Source organism: Palaemon carinicauda, chromosome 30, assembly GCF_036898095.1.
Source record: "Palaemon carinicauda isolate YSFRI2023 chromosome 30, ASM3689809v2, whole genome shotgun sequence".
NCBI lineage: Eukaryota > Metazoa > Arthropoda > Malacostraca > Decapoda > Palaemonidae > Palaemon > Palaemon carinicauda.
The window spans coordinates 38,704,116-38,729,980 of NC_090754.1; the positions used below are offsets into that span (position 1 = coordinate 38,704,116).

The 25,865-nt window shown below is 37.5% G+C and overlaps 1 protein-coding gene across 1 annotated transcript in view; it reads right to left on the reverse strand.

Moving 5' to 3' along the window:
* Window positions 1-20,329, reverse strand: part of not (non-stop) — a 43,286-nt gene extending 22,957 nt beyond the window's left edge. Inside the window, exons 1-6 of the mRNA XM_068353657.1 lie at window positions 20,060-20,329; window positions 17,040-17,169; window positions 9,879-10,094; window positions 9,321-9,493; window positions 5,251-5,397; window positions 4,467-4,570 (exon numbers count right to left, since the gene is read on the reverse strand). Of these exons, the coding sequence (XP_068209758.1) occupies window positions 4,467-4,570; window positions 5,251-5,397; window positions 9,321-9,493; window positions 9,879-10,094; window positions 17,040-17,169; window positions 20,060-20,179 (890 nt within the window). The 5' untranslated portion in view covers window positions 20,180-20,329. The remainder of the gene's footprint in view (window positions 1-4,466; window positions 4,571-5,250; window positions 5,398-9,320; window positions 9,494-9,878; window positions 10,095-17,039; window positions 17,170-20,059) is intronic.
* Window positions 20,330-25,865: the final 5,536 nt, after the last annotated feature.

Here is a 25,865-nt window from a genome sequence, read left to right on the forward strand (position 1 = left end):
ATCCACAGCCTGACTGGGCAGCGTTCCTTCTTCAGCATCTTCTGGATGGATAGCAGGGCTGGGGGTTGATCGTCTTGTTCAGCAACGTCCTCATCAGAGGGTTCCTCATCCGAAACTGATGAGGAAACGGCAACGGAGTGGGCAACGTCTGACTCGCTGAATCCGGTCGCACTGGTGGATGCGTGACGGAGCGGGACGCAATATCATGGCACTGCTGCACAGTCTGTGAACTGTCAACAACCATGGGTGCGCGAGGAAGTACAGCGTCAACCCGAAACTGTCTAGACTGTCTGGGTTGTGCAGTCAACACCCTACCGGGTTGCTGAGGTTGACGCACTGCGTCACAACAAGTCACCTCTGCTGGTTGTTGAACGTCTTCCTAGTGACACTGAACGTCAACAACCACCTCCGAGCGTCGCTTAACGTCAACGTGCGACTGGCAACCCACACTGGGTCGCATCGGTGGAGGAACCACCTCAACTGGCAGACGCGAGTAGGATACCTCAGCGTCAACAGGGCGCACAACCCACCAGTTGGAAGGTTGTTGGCCAGAAGGTTCTTCTCCGTATTAAAGTCCTCTATCAAGGACACAAGCTTGGACTGCATGTCTTGCAGCAAAGCCTATTTAGGGTCTACGGGAGCAGGTGTGGCAACAGACGGGGTTAGCGACTGAGGCGGAACCATTACCATCCCTGGAAGCCTTGTTATGTGTGACATAATAGTACAGCAAAACTTCAAAGGCTCGCAAAAGTTGAGAAGTTGACCTGTAAACAACTTGGAGCGTCTCCTGGCTAGGCGCCAGGGCGAGTCTACCAGAATTGAGAAGTCTATCTGGGCAGAGGCATGAACTCCCAAGCCGAGAACTTCTCTCGTGTCCTATCAGACTCTCGCTCTATAAGCCAGTTTAAAAGAAGGGAAATCAAAGGCTGTATCCCTAAAACTCCTCCTGGTGCAAAAACCAGTCGCCTAGCCAACGTAACGCTCTCTAGGAGAGCGAGAGAGCACTAGATTTAATTAAAGTCCATAAGAGGCTAAGCAGCTTAAGGCTCCTCTCCAAATGACAGAGTCCTCAAAGGAATATCAGTAGGAGGGAGAACAGCACTTTCTCATCTACAGGAACCTTGTCCGAGAAAAGCTAGGTTATCTCAGTGAGGGTCTCACTGGTGCATTAGCAGCAGACCAGAAGGCAACGTTATGTAACTGCTTGACAGTCTGTGAACTGTCAAAAACTGAACTGTCAACCACAACAGGTGCGTGAGGACATACAGCACTGGTGCATTAGTAGCAGACCAGAAGGCAACGTCATGTAACTGCTTGACAGTCTGTGAACTGTCAAAAACTGAACTGTCAACCACAACAGGTGCGTGAGGACATACAGCACTGGTGCATTAGTAGCAGACCAGAAGGCAACGTCATGTAACTGCTTGATAGACTGTGAACTGTCAACAACTGAACTGTCAACCACAACGGGAGCGTGAGGACATATAGTGTTCACTCGAGACTACTTTGACTGTCTATACTGAGCAGTCAAAACAACTCTAGAATGCGGAGGTTGACGCACCGCGTCAAAACACGGCAGCTTAACTCCACCCTCCTGTTGTTGTGGTAGCACACGAACATCAACGGAGGGTTCCGTGCGTCTGTGAACGTCAGCATGCGTCTGGCAGGGTCGACTGCGCATGGGTGGAGGAGCTCTCACAGCTGGAGTGTGGGAGCAGGCAGCCTCAGCGTCTGCTGGGCGCACAACCGTGGTAGGTTGTAGGCTAACGGGTGCAGCGTCAACCTTCTCCGCACGATACTCCTGCATAACAGCAGCTAACTGAGTCTGCATAGACTGCAGCAAAGACCACTCAGGGTCTACAACAGCTGGTGCGGCAACAGACGGAGTTACTGCCTGTTGCGGTACCGCTTTGCCTCTCTAAGGAGGTGAGCAGTCGTCGGAAGACTGCAGCGAGTCCGAACTGACCAAGTGGCTACAACTGGGCCGTTGGACTTGTGCGGAAGGGACCGACTTGCACTTGATAAGCTGCGAGACCTTGGTCCATGGTTTCTTACGAGAAACCTCTTCCGCAGACGAGAAGTAAATGGGCTCTCTCGTCTTTGTGTGGGTGGGGCGATCTTGGGTAGATACGCCCGAAACCACGGAGGGAAACGTCTGTTCGTTGATCAAGGCCTGACGAACCCATAAGTCGTTCGACATTACTTCTCCTCTGGGCTTGGGAGCTTGCAAGAGGTCCCGGACTAGGAGAACGACAGGCACGAACAGACGAACTCTCGGACGCAACACTGTAACACTTTGCGCATATCACTTTATCACTTCGATTTTCTGTTTTGCACTTATTTCACTGAAATCAAAACTATTACTGATTTCTACCTGAAACACGCAATTCTACCCTTCATAAAAAGGTAGTAATTGCGAAAACAGTCGTATAATGCAGCTCATTAATACTAGCAAAAACAGAAAACATATAAGGATAAAGAATTCAGTGGCTGGGAAAGAGACTAAACACTAGTTCAATTAAACTACGTTTACAATCTCTCACCGCACATAGCCTGGGGACAAGAATAAAACCCTAGAAACGTTTTACCTTCTTCCCCGTACAGCGACTAGGGAGGAGAGTACACGAGAACAACGTTACCCGCTTGAACGGAACGTTTTATTTTTTCCTCTCTCCCCCTCCGTCTCTATCTATCTCTCTCTTTCTCTCTTGATTTCGCACCTGAGAGAAGAGCCCAATTATATATCGTCAAATAAACATGTTATATGGCTAAAGGAAAAAACTGAAAGGTTTTCCAAATAAAAAGTTCCTTTAATTTAGAATTTAAACCATTTAAGCTAAGAAAGAATGAACGAAACGTCAGAATCGATTTACTCTTCCTGCAAAGTGAAACCGTGATACACTCTCTCTCTATCGTAACGATAGAGCGCATGTTGAACGTCCTGAACGTCAACAACTGCGTAGTCTAAAAAACTAAACGTTAGTTCATCTTTGAAAACAGTACGAAGACTATCAAAGAAATTCTTTCATAAAACATTAAATTTAAAAAGTTTTAAATTCTTTAAAGGTTAAATACGATATAACGGGCTCAACGTTGATTAACTTCGGTTCCAAGTTAGGACCGCCTACTATCAGGAAAGGTCGCATATAAACAAAACAAACATTTATTTTTATATGTTTAAAATAAATGGAAAGTTAATCGAAGAGGCCTAATAAAGGCGGAGAGATATAAAATATATAGATCTATAACGTGATAAGCAAAATTACTAAAAACCTAAACACACTTCCGTCTAAGGGAAGGGTCGGCCATTTAAAAGTGAAAGAGAGTCCATACTCTCTTTGTCACCATAATTAAATCTATCCAAAACGAGTTCAAGTTTTGAGATGAAGATAAAACACCTGCATAGCGAAAGCTCAAAACTAGAATAGTGTACTTAACCAAATAGTTGTGAAAACAAATCCAGTTAGTAACAGCGTATTTAGTAGGTCTTGCCAGTGGCACGACAGAGAGAAAATTGGTTCTGTGTTGACATGGAGTACTTGAGTACCTGCTCGACAGATGGCGCTGTTGATGTACACCCCCACCTGTATAGCGATCGCTGGCGTATTTTGTCCTTAGGTTTTTCTGTCGGGCAGCAGAGCTGACAGCTATATGATCACCGGCTAAGTTTAATATTGAAAAATACAGTACAAGTACCATATGTACTGTACTTTTATAGTTACCCTTACTATAGCTACATTTTCTATTATGTAAAACCATTTTCAACCTTTTTTAATGGGTGACTTTTATTCTCAGCCTGATTGGAAAATCTTTCTTACCATGAAACATTTTCCGGAGTTAGTCATAAAAATATTAGCATCTCGTTTAGCAGCGTGAAAATTTTGTAAGCAGATTCCTTCGTGAAGAGAGGTATGACTGTACTTAGAACATGAGTCAAGTGAAAAAAAAAAAGGAATTAAACCATTTTCACAATTATGGTATTCTATATTTTAAAAATTACACTACTACAACTATCTGGACCATATTTAAACCAATACTCATTCTACTTATTTAGCTATATCCAAAACGCAATAAATAAAATATACCCCTAACAGAAGACCAACAGCATTGCTATATATATAGGAAACAAACTGTATAAAATAAATTTCCGAACCATCAACCATCCAAAAAGCTAATACAGTGACACTTCAGAGATCTAACATAATTCGTTCAAAAACCATGTTCGAACATATCAGTTTTCCCCATAAGAATAAAAGGAAATAGCCCTAATTGGTTCTCCCACCCAAGGTGGCTCCTACTTTCATTTACAATAAAATGCTATCTTAATCTTTGTTAAAATCTGTATTCTCACATCAAGTACCATACAACCTGCTAAATACTACACGACACAGCACTCCACTAACATTTATATCTTATTACAATAATATACAAGAAACCATTCAAAGGTTAAGCTGATTAGAACTTACTTGCATGCTTGACAAACAACATCAGACTGCAGTCCGCCAGTAAAAATTTGGTCTATAATACAGGAACATGTGTGTGTGGAATCTCCATTGGATGGAGGATTACCCTGAAAGGAAAAAAAGATTGCATAAACTGACAAAAGAACTAATTTTCTTTATAATAAAATGTTGCCTTAACTACATTCTGGACAAATTTCAAAGTAAGGTATAAATCTTTTGAATAAGCACCATTAAAACAAAGTAAATTTTCTTTAAATAAGCACCAATAAAATAACCAACCTGGAACAAAATAAAGAGAAAACTCCTAATAATTAAAGGTAACCTATAAACATACAGTATAAATAAAAGTATAAAAGACAACTCAAAGGTAGCCAGAACTTGGGAAATCTGATAACTGTAGAGAGAGAAACTACAATAGAACAGTTTCTATGCTACACAAAAAGAATAAGCTATATTTCTACAAAAAGTATTAGTTTTTGCAGCATAAACAAATAATTATAATTACTGTAATCATTTAAAATCATTAGCTCTAAATACACAAACCTCTGGACATAAAAAATTCACTTTGTATACGGACTAATGAAGTGCTGATGACCATGCTGTTCTTTAGGGGATCTAGTATGCATTTAGTATGAGAGACTTGAGCCTCAAAATGAAAATGAATGCTCTGTGGTACAACAAATTCTATATAATATGGTTAATAATCTGTACCGGGAGTATATAGAACAAAGAACATAGATTCCCACGACTGACTCCCCACCAAAAAAATTGAAAAAAAAAAGGTTACCTGGCAATGACGATGTAATACGTCTAGGGCAGCAATGAAAAACTCGTGTGCATCCTGCTGCTCGTACCCCGCCAAGTGTCTTGCATGCGTCCAGATAAGGTGAAGTAACTTATGGAGGATTAAAGGCGCTTTGTTACCACTGTAAAACTGAAAGGGAAAAAAAAAAAGTTATATTCAACTGGAAAAATAGATAGAATGTGTAAGTGATGCATATTACCAAATTATTATACCTAACCCCTTCATTACAAGGCAGCAGATCGGCCCTCAGTAACTATACATGGTTCGATAATAACCCACATTTCATTGTTTATTTGTTTTACTGCTGATTACAGAATAAATTTAACGAAAGTTTGCTTTACTTTCTATTGCATTTCATTCTGAACACCAAAAATATTCTTTCCATTCATTGTGAAGTGATTATACTGTACAATAATGTTTCAGAGAAATTTATAATTTTCTCTAAATAATGGTAATGCAGTGATTTTGTGTAAATAAATTTTATATTAATTGAAGTGACTATATTATTCCACAATAATTCCATGACAAATAAGCGTCAAAAGATTTAAAACTACTCGTCAGCAATAATAGACTGTTTTACAGAATTGCAATGAAAATGATATAAAGTTGGAAATAATTTGCATTTTTCCTAACTATACAAACATGTAGCTCTTTACAAAGGAGACTATTTCGGCAATAGCTGAAACAAGCCAATAAAATTTAGCGAGACGTAACTACATTTAGCAGAGGGGAGTAGCAGGGGGAGACCCACCACCCTGCTCACACCAGCACTAGGAAACAACCACCACTCTGGAATTGCAGCAGGACTTCTAGGGGAAGGTGATGGGGGGTCCAGTATGTATAAAGAGCTACAGGTTTGTATAGTTAGAAAAAATAAAAATTATTTACAAATTTATCATATATTTTGGAACTACAGACGAATCTTATGCTCTACGTAGGAGACTCACCCAACGGTGGTTGGAAGTCCTAAAGCCAATAGGGTGGAGACTGACCCCGGGTGTCCCTTTGTGCTACGCACAAACTGTTTAGGGGGAACACTGACACCCAGAGATTCTTATAGAGTGATGGCCTCGGCAATCGGCACTAGCATAGAATTTAGCAATATGACTTGACCAGGAAGTAGAAAATTGAACTAAGCTCCTTCCTTAACCTAGATATTGCCCAACTCCACCTCACTTGGAGAATGGGGACATTTATTACAATCAAATATATATATATATGAGAGAGAGAGAGAGAGAGAGGAGAGAGAGAGAGAGAGAGAGAGAGAGAGAGAGAGAGAGAGAGAGTCTTTGCAAAGTGCCCATACTCATCCTAATGGCAAGTAGCCTCATGCCATCCCCTCAGAGGGGAACGAAAATGGCTGTGCTGGACTTAAAGAACAGCCGTTTCTCCCTCGTAGAGGTTGAAACCATGAGTTGCAAGCTCTGAAGGGTTTGGCCTCATGTTGTGCCTAACGGGCCTAATGTAGGAAATAACCCCAAAGAGTTATAGTCTATGAGTAGTTTCTCCCTCGTAAAAGATAGAAACCAAGAGGTACAGGTCTCGAAGGGTCTATGCTTCACAAAGCTATAAGAATTTTGTTGTGCCTAAAGGCATGATGGCAGCAATAACCCCAAAGAGTTAAAGCCTACGAGACTTGATGGGAGAGGCGGAGACCGCAAGCAGTCACCAGGCATCACCATCTGCAGCAAAGATCCCAAAAGAAATTGCACACGACTCGTTTTATACCCTAAGGGTGCGGCAGCGATTAGCAGGAACTGCAGGTAGTCATGTAATCCTTTGGCCCCCAGTTCCGAAGAGCAAGAACGGGACATGGACGAATCCAATTCTCGTAAGAGGAATCCTCCCGAGGGGAAACCAGTCAGGCGAAGACACTCTCCCGCAGGCCGGAAATGCGACCAACCCCTGTTGACGCTGACGGCAATTCTCCCCGCAAGTGGGAAGATCGCTGGACAGTAGCTGGTGGAGAGCAACTTTCCCTAGGTAGGGAAAGTTGTTCAACACCTGGTGGAGGATGCCTTTCCCTTGTAAGGGATGGCTGCCCATTACCTGGTGAAGGAGATCTTTCCCTGGTAAGGGATGATCGCTCAACACTTAGCGAAGGATGACTTAACCCTGTAAGAAAAATTCTAACACATGGAGGCAGACATCCGGCTGCGCCCTCTGCTTCCCGTCAACAAGGCGTGTTCGAGTTCCAGGTCGGCATCGAATGCCGCTCCCAAAAGGGAACCTGCCCACGACGCTGGAAACCCCGAAGGGAACCGGTTTGCCTCTGCTTTCATTCCTACACCGAAGTTGCAGGAACAAAGGTGAGCTCAAACAGAGAGTGCTGCAGTAAACTTTAATAGCCTTAGAACCATTCCCTAGTGTGGAGACCTGAAAGCCCGCAGTAAGGTATCCGAAAGACTTTCCACAGGATACCATCTGAAAAGAAATGGTAATTTTTAAATATTTAGGCCAGTTGCTTTTGATCACAAACTAGTTGAAAGGTTTTGACAGGAGAGCAAGACTATGTCTTTACCGAGCCGAAATATAAGGTAACGGTTGTTTACTAACCCCCTCCGCTAATTAATGGAGGGTAGTTGCACCTCGCAAAAGCTTATGGTTTCAGCTATCGCTGAAATACTACTACTATGCAAAAAGCATAGTGCCAGAACAAATATGTATTTGTTTCCTTTGACACAAGAGGTATTCTATAAAGAATGATTATAAGGTACACTATCAGATAAATAAAAAACTAATCTTCTGATGAGACGTAATATAAATTTAGTTCATCAGACAAAATGTTTTTTTGTTCTGTCATTTCACCTAGTATGTGACTGTCACTATGAACTGGATAATTCCAGTTTTGGGTATTTCAAGGGCTTGAAAATAGGGACTGCAAAGGTGACAAATATTGCATAGAAAATGTCAATAAATGGAAATAATGAGTTGGCAAACTTTTACTTGTGGAAACAAATACTATGAAATATATATCTAAGACATAAAAATCATATATTTTGTAGAAATAATAGTTGGGGAAAAAATGAATAAAATAAGAAAAAAAAATCTCACATGTCAACAACTTGCATTACTGTTTTGGTGGCATTGTGGGTGGGAGTCACAGGGAGACTATGTTGCACTCTAAAACACGTTTTCTTTGTGATCAACACACAACATAGAAATATACTAAAATAGACCATACATTATCATGAATAAGGACTAGAATCGCAAGTGTTTCAATTGGTGGTGTACCGAGACGTGACGATCCCTACGTCTTTCAAGCTGGGGGATGTTAAGAGGGGGTTTGAGTAATGCCTCAGGTATGGAATGTCACCATTAGCTAGAAACAGTGTTGTAAGTCTACATGGTAACATAAAAACAGACTAAAGTATCTCTTACACAATCAGGAATAAAGGCTAGAATCCAAAAGACTTGGTTGGCCGTAGAAAGGATGGGCTAATATTAAGGAGGGGAGAAGAATTCTCAGTGAAATTTCCCGAGTGTGAACGGTATGACATACAGTCATGTGCTGTACTCTTTTGTACGACATACGAGTGATTTATATTTGTACTGTAAATGACATATTTGGGATGTCGTCATGTGTATCAAGGCATGTTCTGATGTCAAGTGACATCAACGTAGCGAAGGGGTAACAGGATTTCTAATGCTTTTTTTTCTTCACTAATAGCAGCAGCTTACATGTTGAACACAATTTGATAAATTCAACCAGATTAAACAATTCTTTTAATTAATGAGAAAAAGAAGGTACCAACAAGCTTTTCATAAAACTAGCACATGAAAAAAAGGTTAAAGGCAAAACTCATGCACAGTTTTTTATGCAATTCAAACTTACATTCCTTGAGCTGTTTGAGTAAAAGAAAGTCTTGCTTTGGCAAAATGTATACTGACAGCAAAGTCTATGGGAAAAAAAAAAAAAAAAAACCACGGAATATCAAGGTGTTTAGGATAAAATAAAAAAAAGTTAACTTTAAATTATTACCAAAGTGGTTTATAGTAATTCAATAGAAAAAAAAATACTTATTGATTAAATAAAATGAAAAGTAACAAACCTCTTGAAATAGTCTGGATATTTCGCAAACCAAGCAACGCGAAGAATCATTGTTGAACTGGCAGACGTGTTTGTCCGAGAGAAAGTAATCTCTTAGCAAAGGGGTGTGCGTTAATGCCTGCACAATGCAGCTCATAAAGCAAGTATTTCCTAAGTTGATTAAACCTCGAAGACCTGTAAAACACAAGTGTCAATCTTTTTCCAATGTACAATGTCTACAACTCTCATCAATTTCATATAAAAAATTAAGCATTAAATATTTGGAAAAAGATATTTTACACAGATAATTATATATGTAATTTGTCTCTAGGAACCCTGATATATAAAATACTTGCAATATGTGAAATAAAGTTCACACAACTAGTCCCCTTTGAATAATGCAAAGTTTCGTTCACATTTTTGGGCATAAAAATCTTTAAATGTAAATGCAATTAAAAAATTCTTACAAATTTTGATATACAGGATCTTTCAAACCACCGCGAATGACCACCATCTAAAAAAATTCAAATCAGTACTGTATAGCAAAGACCTGTAATTTTTTCAATGTAAAATGGCATACCAATAGTTGAATTTGCAGTTGGTCGCCTTCTCTTTGGATGGGTTTGCAATAAAGACATTTCCATCTCATCCGGCTGCCACGACCTATATTCCGTGTCAAGACAGAGCGATCGACGGGATTTCTCGCGGCAAGCCTTGGCAATCCTGCCAACCTCCGAGTCATAGACGTAATCTCCGCAAGCAATGCACAAGATCTGGCCTTGTTCGACATCAGCAGCTGTAAAAGTCGTTGATATTAATACAAAACTTGAGGTAAAATTTTAAATTCTCATAGATTACTGCCATATAAATTCCCAAACGTGACATTGTCAAGACTGCAGTTACTCAAAAGAAGAACAATATAACTGTACCACGTATATCGATATATTTTTTTATCTCCTAAACGTACTAATAGAAAACAAAATTTATGAAATTTAATTTTATATATGTTAAAGTGTTCTAGCCTATGGATACTAATTTATATGGGAGTAATTATTTAAATTCGTCAATGTTGCAGAAAAAGGCATAGCCAAGAGACTGACTATGAATACTGTACTTACCAATAAATTTTAAAGATTCTCAAAGTTAGGCAAATTACTTTTTTCCTTACTAAAGTATGAAGGTATGAATGCAATTGGCTGGCCTACTAGCAAGAATAATTTTACTCCTAACCTACCAAAATGTTGTGGGGTTGAAACAGCAAAGTAGTTTTTGTATATGACATTTCCCTACTAAACAACTTATTAAACAAATACTTAATCACTGGTTATGCATCGGGTTATGGTCCCTCATCTCTTATATAACACCATAATTTAAATGAACATTGAAACTCTGTTACCAAGAGCTCTACAACTTGATTTGCTACACCGTGCAGTACAATGATTCAAAATAAAAGCTTCACAAAAAATAATCCAGTGCAAATATGGCATAGAAATCCCATGTTCTGTATAAAAAAAGTATAAATGACTATCTGAATTGCAATTATCATCCTAATTATTTTTTTCAAAATTAACACAAATAGCATCAATAGGAAATCATCTAAGACCGACCTTCATTTGCGTACTTTTATTGTTAGTATTCAAAATTCACATCGCATATGTAACGAAATTTCCAAAATGCCAACAGCTAACAGAGCAAGCTCCAACATTAGTACGTCCATGTGAGAAAAAGAAGAAACGGCAACAAGAATATTAAGAACTATTGGAAGGGTAAGGTATTATTAACTACCTGTATTTGCTTTCCATGGCATACTTGTAGAATCCAGCTAAAGGTTCTTTGCAACATCCTTTCATCTCAAACTTCTGTAGTGCTCTGTACTTTGTGCCTTTAACAGTAATTCTCGTTCCGTTTTCCTCTTTCTACTCTAATATTAAAGTAATTTCTAAAATATAACATTCCAATATTCACCAAAAATTCATATGCTATCCTTTCAAAGAAGAAAGAAAAGTGAAAATTTCAAAAAAATAAACATTTTCACTCATTTGATATATCTGTTCCCAGTGGTAAAATGAGCTGGCGTAAGGATGCAGCGTGGGTTCTGGATCTATCCAAACTCTTCCATTTGAGGGCCTTATTCCTTTGAAGATGTGTCTATCAACAGAATTCTTAGGGTGTTCTTACTATGTTTTATCCCTTTGTTGGATATTGTAGCTTATACAAAATCCCTTAATAAGATTACATGTCTAATTAGTTTGTTTGAACTGTATTTTTGTGATGACTGTAGAGTAAATATGCCTTCATCTGCAACGTTTATCCTGATGCAAATTTGCTCCATGCAGTAGTACAGATCGGGCTTTGTTAGCTTAGTCTTAGGAATGTCAAATGTCTAAATGATGACCAAATGAAATGGGCATTTAATTGATGATCAAATGGATGGACACATACATATATGTTTGATTGAACCTGTATACCTCAGTATTTGGATGCAAAACATAAAAGGAGGAATGTGGGAATTCTACAATTTTACCATTTTAGTAAAATAACTATCCGTCATTAGCATCCTCAACACTGCATCAGTGTTCGTTTCACTGGGTGATCCCTATCAAAGTAAAGAAGAAAAAAAAGAGGAAAAAAGGCCCATTCTTCTCACTCTTAACCCTTAAAACATGACTTACTGGGGATCTACCACAGGCCCTATGGACAAGTATCTAGGGATCTGTGGGTGCAATCCCGAAGATAGTGCCATGAAGATGGTCTGTCTCTTCCAGACACATGCCTTCAACACTTTGGCAAGTGAATGGATTTTCTGATAGCTGAAGTGCTACCGATCGTCCTGACTTTATAAGCTCTAGGAGGTGCCGAGACCAATGTTTCATCCCTTTGTTCCCTGTAGGCTCTACCAGTGACTTCACAAAGGTAGATGGTATTACTGGATATTTTCTTCTTTGTCCTCTTTGTGCTAACGAAGACCATGGATTTGTCCCTCTGTTCCCTGCAGGCTTTACTGACAACTTCACTAATTCAGGAGATAGTATTTCTTCTTCATCCTACCTGTACTAACAAAGAGATTCTGCGATTAAGGTCTAAATGATATTAGTTTTATGTAGAGCCTCGCTGTTCTCATAGGACAAAGAAGCAAGCTATCAGAATTATAGGTCATCTCCTTTAGTGATAACTGAAAAGGATTCAAACCTAGTCACTGGTCGATGAATTTTGTATTTTTGCCACGAATTTGAGAATGAATGGGATCCATTTCCACTGCCAAGAATGTGACATTGGGTACGATAGACAACGCAGCTCTCCGAATCTTTTGGTCGAAGCTAAGGTTAACAGAAACACTTGTTTTAAGAGAGCTCCTTACGTGGAAGAGAGGACTACTCCTTTTAGTCTGAATACCTGCCTCAAGGTTGGACAACTGCAGATTGCCTTTAACCACCGAAACAGAAGTTTCTCATCCCACAGATACAAAAGAAAATCTGCAACTAGTGGAGTAGAGGCATTAAGTTGAGAAGCATTCCTCCTATAACACAAATTACAGAAGAGCGTCACTTTGCTCGGTAGACTGCTTTTGAAGACTTGAAGTATCCACAGTTGCTTTGCACTTGCTTGTAAAAAGCCTTTCTCTCAGATGCTGGATAACCTTAAATCATGAAGGGGCACCCAGTCCACTGCAGCATATCTTCACATGCAGCTGACACAGAGAACCCAAAACAAACATTTTTTTCCCCAGGTCAAACTAAAGGTACTGCCTTTCGTTCCCGTGAACTGGAATTAGGAATATGAATCTTAGGTCTATGGACAGTAAGAAGTCGTTCCATCTTATGGCATGTAGGACCATGTTAGGGATCTCCATCTTGAAACTCGTCTGCAAAACAAAGTCATTCAGATGGGACAGGTTGATGACTGACCTTCAACCTTCTAACAGCTGTACCAGGAACAGGTTGCTGTAGGATACCAGAGATGAGTCATATGCCTTTTCGACTACTTTCTTTTCCAACACCAGTTTAACCTCTTCCAGAAGTAGGTCTTTCTCAAAAATAGTGAGCAGCTCATCAACACTGGAGTAAGAGTGCAGAGAAAGTTGGTGAACGGGAGGCGGCATCTGACTTGGAGAACCTTCAAAATTCCCACCTCATTCACCAACTTGACAGGCAACCACCACAGCCACACAGGTGGTAACATGGGAGATTGCCACCCCTAACAAAATCCTCGCCCTCATTTGCCTAGATACATTCAGTGAAAGGGCTGTTTCTGATTGATTTCTTAAATTGGAAACTGTTGTTATTAGTCTGTCCCCCCTCTCGTAGGCGGCTGCCTTTGGGGTTAGTTCGTAACTTTAGCAGGCAACGTAGGAGGTTGCTTGAAGTTGGCGGGTGTCCTGAAGAAGGAAGCCTGATTTGCCTTTTCCCATATTGCTACGACTGCATCCACTTCAAGGGAGAGTCAATGTGTCAGTAAGGTGTTTCACAAAAAGTTTCTTTGGAGGCCATATGCCTAAAAAACTTGTTAACCACTGCATCAAGCTCAACAGCCAGGATTTCCAAAACTGAAGACTGGAGCTCCTTCACAAGGGGAGGCCTCCCAGTTTCTCTAGGGGAAGCTGGTAGGTCTACCACCTTGCAAGCATAAGGTTATCTGTCCTCTTTGGTTTGCCCTCCAAAGAATAAACCAAAGAAATGCTGGAATGACGAGTTTCGTTAATCGGCATCTCTCAGACTTTCCCGACCTTGAGGACAAACCCTATAGAGAACGATTGCGTTTGGTTATCTTCTTCCTCCTACCCGGAAACCTTGCCCACTGGGAGGATAAACACTCCCGGCGCACATCACAAAGAGAGTCCAAAGTGCAGTAGTGCCATCTACACATTGGACACAAAGGGTGAGGATCAAGCTCAAGCTTAATCATAAATGTACCACAGTGTCAATCCGACACCCCCGGACACGCACACAATCTACCAAGAAAATCCACTCTCATACTAAAATGAGAAAAAATAAAAACTTCAGGCCAGTTGGAGAGCGTCGAGAACATGTCTGTGCAACTCAACGGCACGTATCAGAACGAAGTTGCCAAGCGGTGTCAGACCCATACTACTAGTGGATACTGGGTGGTGGTCTTAAGAACCTCTATAATTCTTCATTAGCCATTACCAGATTTCTCCAAAATCTTACCCCTATTAAAGGACATAAGTTTGTATTCGCGTAAGAACATCCTGATTAGTTTTTCTCTCGATATCTTAATTCAGGAACCATTAAACCTCTAAGGCAATGTTACAACTCACTAACGACAATGTTTAAAAAAACAGTACCTACACTAAAAATACTGTATTAGTGTTGCACTATACTTCTAAGGCTTAATTTTATTACTTGTAACGTGGACAATTTTAACAATAGATGACTCTTGAACTGTTCAAATTTACTTGGTTATGGCTTGGGTTAACCATAAGCCTTTCATATATAAACTTTAACTCGGGTATTGGAAACCTTTACTTTGTGTTATATTGTGTATTGTATACTTTTGATCATTATAGTTAATAAAACCTTGAAGGATCCAAGTGGATTTCATCTAACTGACAAGAAAGAGTGCCCTATTAGCGTTTAACTTTGGGATTCACCGTAATCTAGGATGCTAGGTCCCGGCTGGCTTCAACCCCACCCTAATCTGACCCTCCGTGCAGGTAATCATGGGGGAAATAGAAATATGAATCTTAGCTTTGGATCTAGGCATTACCTGCACAACAGACATTGGAGGGGGCAGCTTTGCCAGCTACTCCTAACCCCACTAACGGTTATAAGTCCTTAGCTTACCTTAAATTTGGGAGGTAAAGGACTGTCGTTCACCAGGAAGGTGTATTATTCTTGCAATATTTGGGTATGGTATAACCAACACTTATGCTTGCGGGAGATACTAGTCATGTATTATTGTTCCTAGCAAGCCAAAACTGGTCCTTTTCATGTGTAAATACACGCGGGGGTTTTAGGAGGCAAGTAATTTTGCAGTCTTGTTTAACTAATGATCTTACTAAAAGTTTTGTCTATTTAAAAAAACTGTCAATGTTTTATACTAATAATTAACACAAATAAAAGGCAGCCATTGCTACACTAAATACATTGGTTGGTGAAGAATAAGCAGCTGTTTCCCATAAACTGTACATAAAATAATGTAGTTTTTATTAAATAAATGGAAGGAAAACTTAAAAAATGAGCCGCAGTATTATAAACTCTGTGCGAAAAATGGTTCTTATAAAATTATTGATTTTTCTACAAAAAGCTACCAGAGTTTCATTTTCTATTCCTTAAAAGTATGAAGAGATTCAAAAGGTAGAAGAATTTTTCCCTACAAAATACGTACAATTTATCGCCGTGATAGGGAGACCCGACTATGCCTACCACACTCCTTTTATATCAAGCACTTTGCAAAGATGCACCGTGCTCGTTCTTTGTGTTTTCCACAGGGATTATCCTAGTATTTCTCCCAAATTCGTTAAATCTCATTTTATCGGGAATGTATGGTTAATAGGCCTTTATCCACGAAAATGGATCCTCACTTGCAATGTATCCAGTTCAGGGGCATAATTTAAAACATGTTAGTTCAGAGCTCAGCTTGTAATTCTTTAATCAAATCCCAAAAAGATGATTATTCACATTCAACTACACAGGCAGCTCTAGATAGGATAACAAAGAATTAAATGAAGGGCTTTATATTAGTTTATCCGGATTCTAGTTCTCAAATTTCTCTTAACCGTACTGCCACTGGCCATGCGTGTACGTTTCTAACACAAAGTTACTGTACTATAGTCCATTTCTTTTATTGAGGCAGATTTCCACCGACTCGCAGCAGTGCCCTTTTAGCTCGGAAAAGTTTCCTGATTGCTAATTGGTTAGAATTATCTCGTCCAACCAATCAGCTGCGAGTCGGTGCAAATCTGCATCGCTAAAAGAAATTGACTATAGTTTAGTGGGTCTGGGTGATTAAAGCTTACCTATTACTGATTTTTAGATTGAAATTGGTCTTATGTCTTCTTTATTGGATACAAAAATGCATAATAGGTATGATAAATTTCATGTTTCAACCACATTTTGTTACTAATCAAAGGCTTGTGTCCACAATGTTACCTTCCAAGTCTCTGCCCCTTCAGATGAAAATACTTAGGATTCATTGTGTGAGCATTTGCCTGTCTAATGTTATTGGAGATGGTTTTCTGCCTAAGAAAAGGATGCGGTCAAAGTTCCCATTTAAGGGATCTTTTGGCTCTTCTCTTACCAATTCACATGTCATAAACAAAGGAGTTGGTTGTGTTTACTATAAACTATGTAGAAAAAAACAAGTGAAAAACCAAGCATGCTGCGTTGTGGCAACAAAGCCTCTTAAGGAGTAGCAAAGGCTTAGCGGGATGGCATTCAAAGTAAATTTGTACTCAGAAACTGACCAAATCCTCGCTAGTGTCTCAATAAAAGTAGACTTTTTTAATAACTTTACCATATCATTTCAAGATTAACACTATATGTGTATTATATACTATATAGTGTTTGTGAGAAATACATACGTACACTAAATATTTAGCTTGGATACTACTAAACAGTATACGTACACTAAATATTTAGCTTGGATACTACTAAACAGTAAGTCACACATGCAGGCAGACAGTTTAACAAAATTAAGACAAGCTGGGAATATAAAAAACATGCCTAACACACAACAGACATACAGTATAATTATTCACGTTAGAAAGCAACGAAAAGCTCACCCAAATTATGTTGCATCGAAGAGCAATGATCATGAACATGATCCTGGTAACATGCAAAATGGATGCAGTGCAAACAGGCGTGTACACGGGGGCCAGGGGACCCACATATCGAACACACGCACCATTTCGCCTGGAAAAAAGGAAACGTTAGTTTTATAATATGCTTCCTGGAAAATGATCATGTGAAAATTTTACTAAAACAAATACATATCCCATTTTTTATTAAAATAAACAAAAAAATTAAAAATCAACCTATTCCAATTTAAAAAAAACATCACGAAAGCACTTTTAAAACTGCTCTAACATAGGTCTTACTAATTACTGTATTTGCATATGACCAATACACATCTCCACACTAGCAAAAAATTAAAAAATTTTGCCCAAAATAAAAATCAAAACGTAATTTATAGCCTAAGTTAAATAAACACACTGGTAATTTTACAGAGGAGCTCGAGACGAAGACCACTGGTCGTGAAGCAAATTTTTGGATGAATGCATTGCAAGGGCCATAAATAAAGCAATGAAGCAAGAAAACTTTATAAAAATCTGTCAAATACTCGTCTCTTAAGCAAATGGTGTTTTTTTCTAATTAACTAATGTTTTGTTGGGAACACTTATAGTATGCTGCTTCCATTCTTGTGTATGTATGATAGTTACAATATATTTCTCCTCCCAAGGCTACATTGTTTTGCCCACATGAACTAAATTTTTGCTTTGAGTAATTTTCACGTCTTTCTTTACCAACGATCCCAATTACGTACAGTACTGTACCTAGTCACCAATGCACGCATTATACGTAAATGAAGAAAAACTTCTTTTTCGGTAAAGAAAACTTTTCACTTGCAGTACATATAAAAAAAATTCTTACGTAAACGAAAACGTTCAGTTTTACAAGTTACCCAGCAATAATAGACACCTGACATTTTGGTTTTGACAGTCAATTATTGCAGATAGTATGGGCACTATTACTGACCCTGTTAATTTGTTTAGTTCCTATACCTATTTATTTCTACCATAGAAAAGACGATTTTGGCTTCTGTTTAATACCCAAGAGTCATAGTAGTCGAGATAATAAATTATTTGTCACTTTATTAATATTTAAGCATAAGGCTTTTATAATTTTCATGAGGTGCAGTGTTGTGATAAAGCTTGTTAACTTATGCAAATGACTTTTAGCTATAATATTCTATCGTGGGTCAAGTAAGGACCAAGCACCCTATTGTTAGGTTAGGCTAATATGCATTACAATATTTGGGAGTAGCATTACTATTGTTTTATATGAACAATTTATTTTTGTGTATGAGATTATATGATTTGTCTTAAATTTGTTTTAGGTTGAAAACCTCCCTTACCCTCCCCCAAAAATATAATCCAGTTTCTCAATGGATTGGATATTATTAATGAATTTGGACAAAGCCCAGCAATGGAGTGTGGCAAATCACTCAGCAGCTATAAGCAATGCGGGAAAAGGTAAGAAACTGGATAGTATGATGGAAGGAAGTAGCATTAGAGGTAGAGTAAAAGGGTAAAAATTACGTGCCACCAGGGGGGCAAAAGGACGCTGCAAAAGACCTTCAAATGATATCATCAGTACAAAACGACAGGGAGTTTTCCACTGGGGTCACCTAGAACTGTAGGATATAGGGGGTTGGATATTTTAGATCATTAACATTATTGGAATTTTTTAAAAAAGGTGCTTTTATAATTTCATGTATATTAAATGACTGGTAATTATTTTTTTTTCAACCAGAAACAAATCATCGTATGGAGCCCTTCTGTAAAATTTCACCAACTTTTTACAACTTAGTTTATGTCCAATTTACAATTAGTATTTCAAGAACCTCTTTACCTAAAAATTAGTCAAATTTAACTGGGAAATATAAATAGGCTCTAGATCATAAAATTTAATTTCAAAGCTAACAACCTTATAGTTTTATGTAAATCATACAATTTACATCACATCTTAACTGTAGGCTATTAGTTTATAGCCTACAGTAATCAATTTTGGTAATTAGAAAATATAATTAGAAATTTATAAGAGGCACAGTATATTGTTTACTAAGGCTACACGTTAATTTTGACATTAGAATTACTATTTTAAAGTCTTGCATATAAAAAGGGGGGGCACATAATTTACTCATTTATAGCATAGTCCAGGTTAGTCTACCAACTTTAGATTTTTTTAAAAAGACACTAGGGGCCGTAGACTTAGAATTTGCTTTAACTACACCTGTATTTTCAAAAGCTACGTAAGAATAATTGTAATCTAATAGAAACATTGATCACATTAATTCCCACAATAGTGAATTTTAAATTTGGCAATGTAGGCTATTCATGAAAAGACAGAAGTTTACCAAGGGAAAAATAAATTTTCTTAAAAAAGTTCCACCAAATTCCATATAGAGGGCGTTAGAGTATATAATATAATCTTGAATCGTTAAAGAATTTATTGGATCACTGAACCCCACGATTTAATAAACAATAAATCTTTACAAATCGACGTGACCTCGGAAAACACATGGACGGCGAGTGACATCCGCCTTCGCAATTACGCCTCCAGCAAGTTATTACGGTAATTCCGTGATTACGTAATCTACCGACTAATGAAATAGGTCAAGACGAAAATGAGTAACCTTAATCTAATGGGTAAACCCTATTTGGAAGAGAAACATGGACAAGAAAAAAGGAAATTCGGTACATGGCAACACTTCTCTCGCATACACACACACACTCAGCTGATCGGGTCAAACCAACACCCCAAAACAAAGCATCTTGTCAAACGCCAAATTCTCTCTCTCACGTTCAAACACTTGCTTTGACAAACATCAAATCACCGCCTTTGCCTTCTTACATAACCACCCGAAAAGTGGTAGGTCGCGGGGGAGGGCCAAGAAGCATACTTGTTTCACAATTCGCAGGAAAATAAAGGAAAGGCGGCGTCTCAGGACAGGCCCCGCTAGCGGGGGTGCCGCCGATCAGCTGACGGAGTGAGAGAGATCTCTCTCTCTCTCTTTCCTCACCTTCTGCCGCCTCGCCGCTTTACTCGTGCAAAAGACAAAGAAACTGTAAATCACACGAAATGGCTGTGTCCCTCTCGACGACTTGAACTCGGAAAGATGAACGCATCCTTCCAGACTCATATTTCAATGGAGTTGTCCCATTGGAAGTGGCGTTTCAACCGGAGGGACGAGATTTGCTCATTGAAACGGAGTATACGTCGCTGTGGCCCACGCTGCCTCTATGCCTACTACAGCCGCAGCAGCTGTGCTGCCATCTGGGGGCAGCGGCATCCAACCACCTACAACCACCCGCCTAGTTCAAACAACGCGGTTTCTTCCTTATCTTTGAGAGTTTTAGCTATCGCACAGGGGTATTACGATCGTGTGATAAAGCAGGGAGGGTAGGGATTAAATTCAGTTAATCCCGTGTCTCTTGTTTGATCGAAGGCCACTCGATCTTAGTTATGCAAAATGCGTAAACGTCAGCCTCTTCTTCAAGGGCACTTCGATAGCGTTGCCAGCCCATGATCATAAAAATCCTTTATGTTGTCTGCGTTAAACCTTGGCCGCCCAAGAAAATGGCTAGAGAAATTGCACTTCTATTTAACTCATCCTTGCTTCAATATCGTTAGCTTGCTTGGATCGTATGCATCGTTATCTAAAATCAATTTTTAAACAAGTTGGCAATGACTCACGTCTTACATGAAATTGATTCAGCAGCTAATGATTGATTTCCTTTGTTTCCGTCTTGAGTCAGCACGGTATGAATTTTGTAAAATTAGTTCGATAAGCACGCCTCGCCCAAATGTCAATACACCAAGTATAGCAACTACTTACCGAGGAAAACTTGGTCTAATTCGCATACGGTGAAGTACGAAAACATAATAAAAATATGCGATTCTTTATGAAAACGATCGCAAGATTCATTAAAGATTTGCCAACACGTGTAATCTACTGTGTAAAATCTTTCTCATCAGCCTAAATTCATGTATGGAACATTTTCCAAGAGGGAAAATGTGATATAGAAGATTATTCAATTTGTGTTCAAGGAGCTCACACAATACGACGAGGAAATAGCTGGCAAGGTCAAAATTTCCTTCGTACCCAAAAGCGATTGGCCATAACGGATGTACCACACAATGGAAACCGGATAGTTGAGTTCTTTTCGGTATCAGGAATTATCAGTGATTAAACAGAAAATGTAGATTTTGGTATTTAAACAACTATCGTGTTATAAACAATATTTCAGTAAACACACACACACACACACACACACACATATATATATATATATATATATATATATATATATATATATATATATATATATATATATGTAATCACTTGCTCAGCTACAACCCTAGTTGGAAAAGCATGATGCTATAAGGCCGGGGGATCCAACATGGAAAATAGGCCGGTGAGGAAAGGAAACAAGGAAAAATAAAATATTTTTTAGGAACAGTAACATTAAAATAAATATTTCCTATAAAAAATTATAAAAACTTTAACAAATGGAAGAGAAATAAGATTGAATAGTGTGGCCGAGTGTACCCTCAGCAAGTGAGAAAACTCAGATTGAGAAAGGAGTTAGACAGGAAGACCCCATCCGTCCTAAATTGTTCACAGCATGCCTAAAAAAGTTTTTAAGAATTTAGATTGGGAAAATGTAGGAATAATATTATTGGAGAATACCCTAACAAGTTAAGATTTGCAGATGGCGTGGTTGTGTTTAGTGAATCATGGGAGGAATTACAATAGATGATAGATTTGAACAGAGAAAGCAGAAATGTAGGACTGAAAATGAATATGAGTAAAACTAAGATAATGTTCCATGAAAATGCAAAGACAACAAATAAGAGTTATGGAAGACAAACCTCTAGAGATTCTTAATGAAATTCAGTACATACTTGAGACAGAGTAAGTGTTTCCCTAGGACACAAAACCAAAATTAAAAGTATAAGTATACGATGGAGAACATTTGGTAAACAGAGGGAGATTATGAAAAGTAAAACGCCACTTTCTCTAAAAAGAAAAGCATTTAGTGATATAGTACTACCAATATTAGCTTGTGCATCAGAAATTTGGAGCCTTATTAAACCCTTAGAACATAAACTAGTTACAACACCAAGATATATGGAAAGAATAATGATGATAATTTCACTGAGAGACAGAAAAGGAGCAACATGAATACAAGAGTAAACTAAAGTAGAGCATGTTCTAACACAAAGGAAAAGGACATGGACATGAAACATAATGAAAATGAGAGATAATAAATGGACATTTAAGAATAACTGACTGGGTCCCTAGATTGATTGATTGATTTAAAGTTTTGTCCCTAGAGATTGTAAAAGGAACAAAGGAAGGAAGAGAAGATGATGGATTGACAAACTTGAAAAAAGTGCGGGTGTGGCCTGGCACAGAGACCATAAACAGACGCAAGTGGAAGGCCATGTCTGAGGCCTCTGTTCTGCAGTGAACTAGTGAAGGCTGATGATATATATATATATATATATATATATATATATATATATATATATATATATATATATATATGTATGTATATATATATATATATATATATATATATATATATATGCTTGAAACTCACAGGAAAACGTGAAGCTCAGGAACAAAAGAACCACATGGAAAATTAAATTACAGTCGAGATTCACTATATTTCAGTTTTCCCTTTGTTTTTTTAGCATACACATACACACACACACACACACACATATATATATATATATATATATATATATATATATATATATATATATATATATATATATATATAGATAGATAGATGTGTGTGTGTGTGTGTAAACATCTGCCAGGGCTTGGGACTAGCAACTTCGTTTCATGTTCTGCTTTATAAAAACTGGAAGGGCAACACTTACGACCCTTCATAAAGGAATACTGGTTAGGCCTAAAAACTGTCTTGCGCGGCAAACTGTAGACGGTTGTACTAAGAAAAAAAGGTTCACGAATCCCTCCACCGTTAGCCACTTTTACCAACAGTGTTTCTATATATATATATATATATATATATATATATATATATATATATATATATATATATATTATATATATATAATATATATATATATATAAAATGGTAAATGATTGTCACTGAAAATATTACTGACCAAGTTACAACCGTTGTTGGAAAACCAATATGCTACCAGCCAAGGGCATCAAAGAGGAAAGGAAAGAAAGATATATTATTATTATTATTATTATTATTATTTTTATTATTATCATTTTACTTTCCTCTTGGTAAGGGTAGAAGAGACTCTTTAGCTATGGTAAGCAGCTCTTCATGGAGGACACTAAAATCAAACCATTGTTCTCTAGACTTAGGTAGTGCCATAGCCTCTGTACCATAGTCTTCCACTGTCTTCTCGGGCACACTATTCTATCTTATTTCTCTTACTCTTGTTTTGTTAAAGTTTCTTTTATAGTTTATATAGGAGATATTTATTTCAATATTGTTACTGTTCTTAAAATATTTTATCTTTCCTTGTTTCCCTTCCCCACTGGGCTATTTTCCCTGTTGGAGTCCCTAGGCTTACAATAAGTTTGAACTTCTATTATTCTTTCACATGTTTGCTAATTTACTATACATTTCGACAAGTACACAAAAAACACATTGTAAACGGAAACAAAATTATACAAAATTTACTTTTATCATGGATAAAATTACTACTTACATTTTATAATCTAGACCTATCATTACAGACAAAAGTACTATTTACGTTTCTTTTAATCTAGACCTATCATTATAGACAAAATTACTATTTACGTTTTTTAAAATATGGACTTATCATTATAGACAAAATTACTATTTACGTTTTTTTTAATATAGACTTATCATTATAGACAAAATTACTATTTACGTTTTTTTTTAATATAGACTTATCATTATAGACAAAATTAATATTTACGTTTTTTTTTTAAATCTAGACCTACCATTATAGACAAAATTACAATTTACATTGTCTTTAAAATCTATACCTATCATTATACACAAAATTACTATTTAATTTTTTCTTTAAAATCTAGACCTATCATTAGAGACATTATTTACAATTATATTTTTTTTTTCAAATCTAGACCTATCATTACAGACAAGATTACTATTTACAATTTTCTATGAAATCTACACCTATTATTATAGACTAAATTGCTATTTAAATTTTTCTTAAAATCTAGACCTATCATTATAGACAAAATTACTATTTACATTTTTCTTTAAAATCTATACCTCTCATTATAGACAAAATTACTATTTACATCTATTTACATTTTTATTTAAAATCTACTTTTCATTAATGATATTCACTACTACGTGTCTCACTAGGATTGCTAGGTTACCAGTATTCGTAAACAAGGTTAGTTTAAACTGTGACGCTTGTAAGGAAAATAACTGCTATAATATACCGGTATAATTTGGCACTAATATCACTGGCGTGCAAAGGAATTTCTCAAACGTTGCTCTCTCTCTCTCTCTCTCTCTCTCTCTCTCTCTCTCTCTCTCTCTCTCTCTCTCTCTCTCTCTCTCTCTTGTACCCAAACTGCCAGCCATGACTGGGAAAAAATACATTCACAATTTTAATACTCTTGGTGCTATTGCTAAAAGAAAAAAATACAATAGAGCAGTTTCATAACTTCCTTCTGTACAGTCTGAACTCTCAATTTTATATATATATATATATATATATATATATATATATATATATATATATATATATATATATATATATATATATATATATATATAAAATTGAGAGTTCAGACTGTACAGAAGGAAGTTATGAAACTGCTCTATTGTATTTTTTTTCTTTCAGCAATGGCACCAAAAGTATTTTATATATATATATATATATATATATATATATATATATATATATATACACATATATATATATTACCTAAGCTACAACCTTAGTTGGAAGAGCAAGAAGCTATAAGCCCAAGGACTCCAACAGGGAAAAATAGCCCAGTGAGGAAAGGAAATAAGGAAATAAATAAACGATATAAGAAGTAATGAAAAATTGAAATAAAATATTCTAAAAAATATTAACAACGCTATAACAGATTTTTGATATATGAACTATAAAAGGACTTATGTCAGCCTGTTCAACACAAAGTATTTGTTGCGAGTTATGCAACATGCATAAAATGAACTAATTGAACGACGGTGCCTTAGATCAATATCTAGATCAGGAATAAGAAATTTAGGAGACCGTAAGTTCCTGTCTAACGAATTAAGATGAGAATCTGCAGCTGAAGACCAGACAAGAGAACAATACTCGAAACAAGGTAAAATATAAGAATTTAAAACACTTCAGAATAGATTAATCACCAAAAATCTTGACTTTCTCAAGAAGCCAATCTTCTTCTCTTTGTCTGCATCTTTTCCAACTTTTATGTGGGGTCGATGTTTCTGACCAGCTTTCTCCATCTACCTCTGTCCCCCACCTCATCATCGGTTAATCCCTTTGATCGAATGTCATCCTTGATACAGTCCATCCACCTTCGCTTTGGTCTCCCTCTCCCTCTCGTTCCCTGTACCTCAATTTCCATCACCCTCATCCCAAGAAGAAGATTGGCTTATTGTGAAAGTCTTTCAAGATTTTTGTTGATCAATCTATTCTGAAGTGATTCAATTCTTTCATTTTACCTTGTTTCGAGTATTGTTCTCCTGCCTGGTCTTCAGCTGCTGATTCTCAATAGGCCAATATTTTTGTGCAATTGAAGAAGACACAGACCTAATGTGTTTCTCAAAAGTAAATTTGCTGTTGAGAATCACACCTAAAATTCTAAG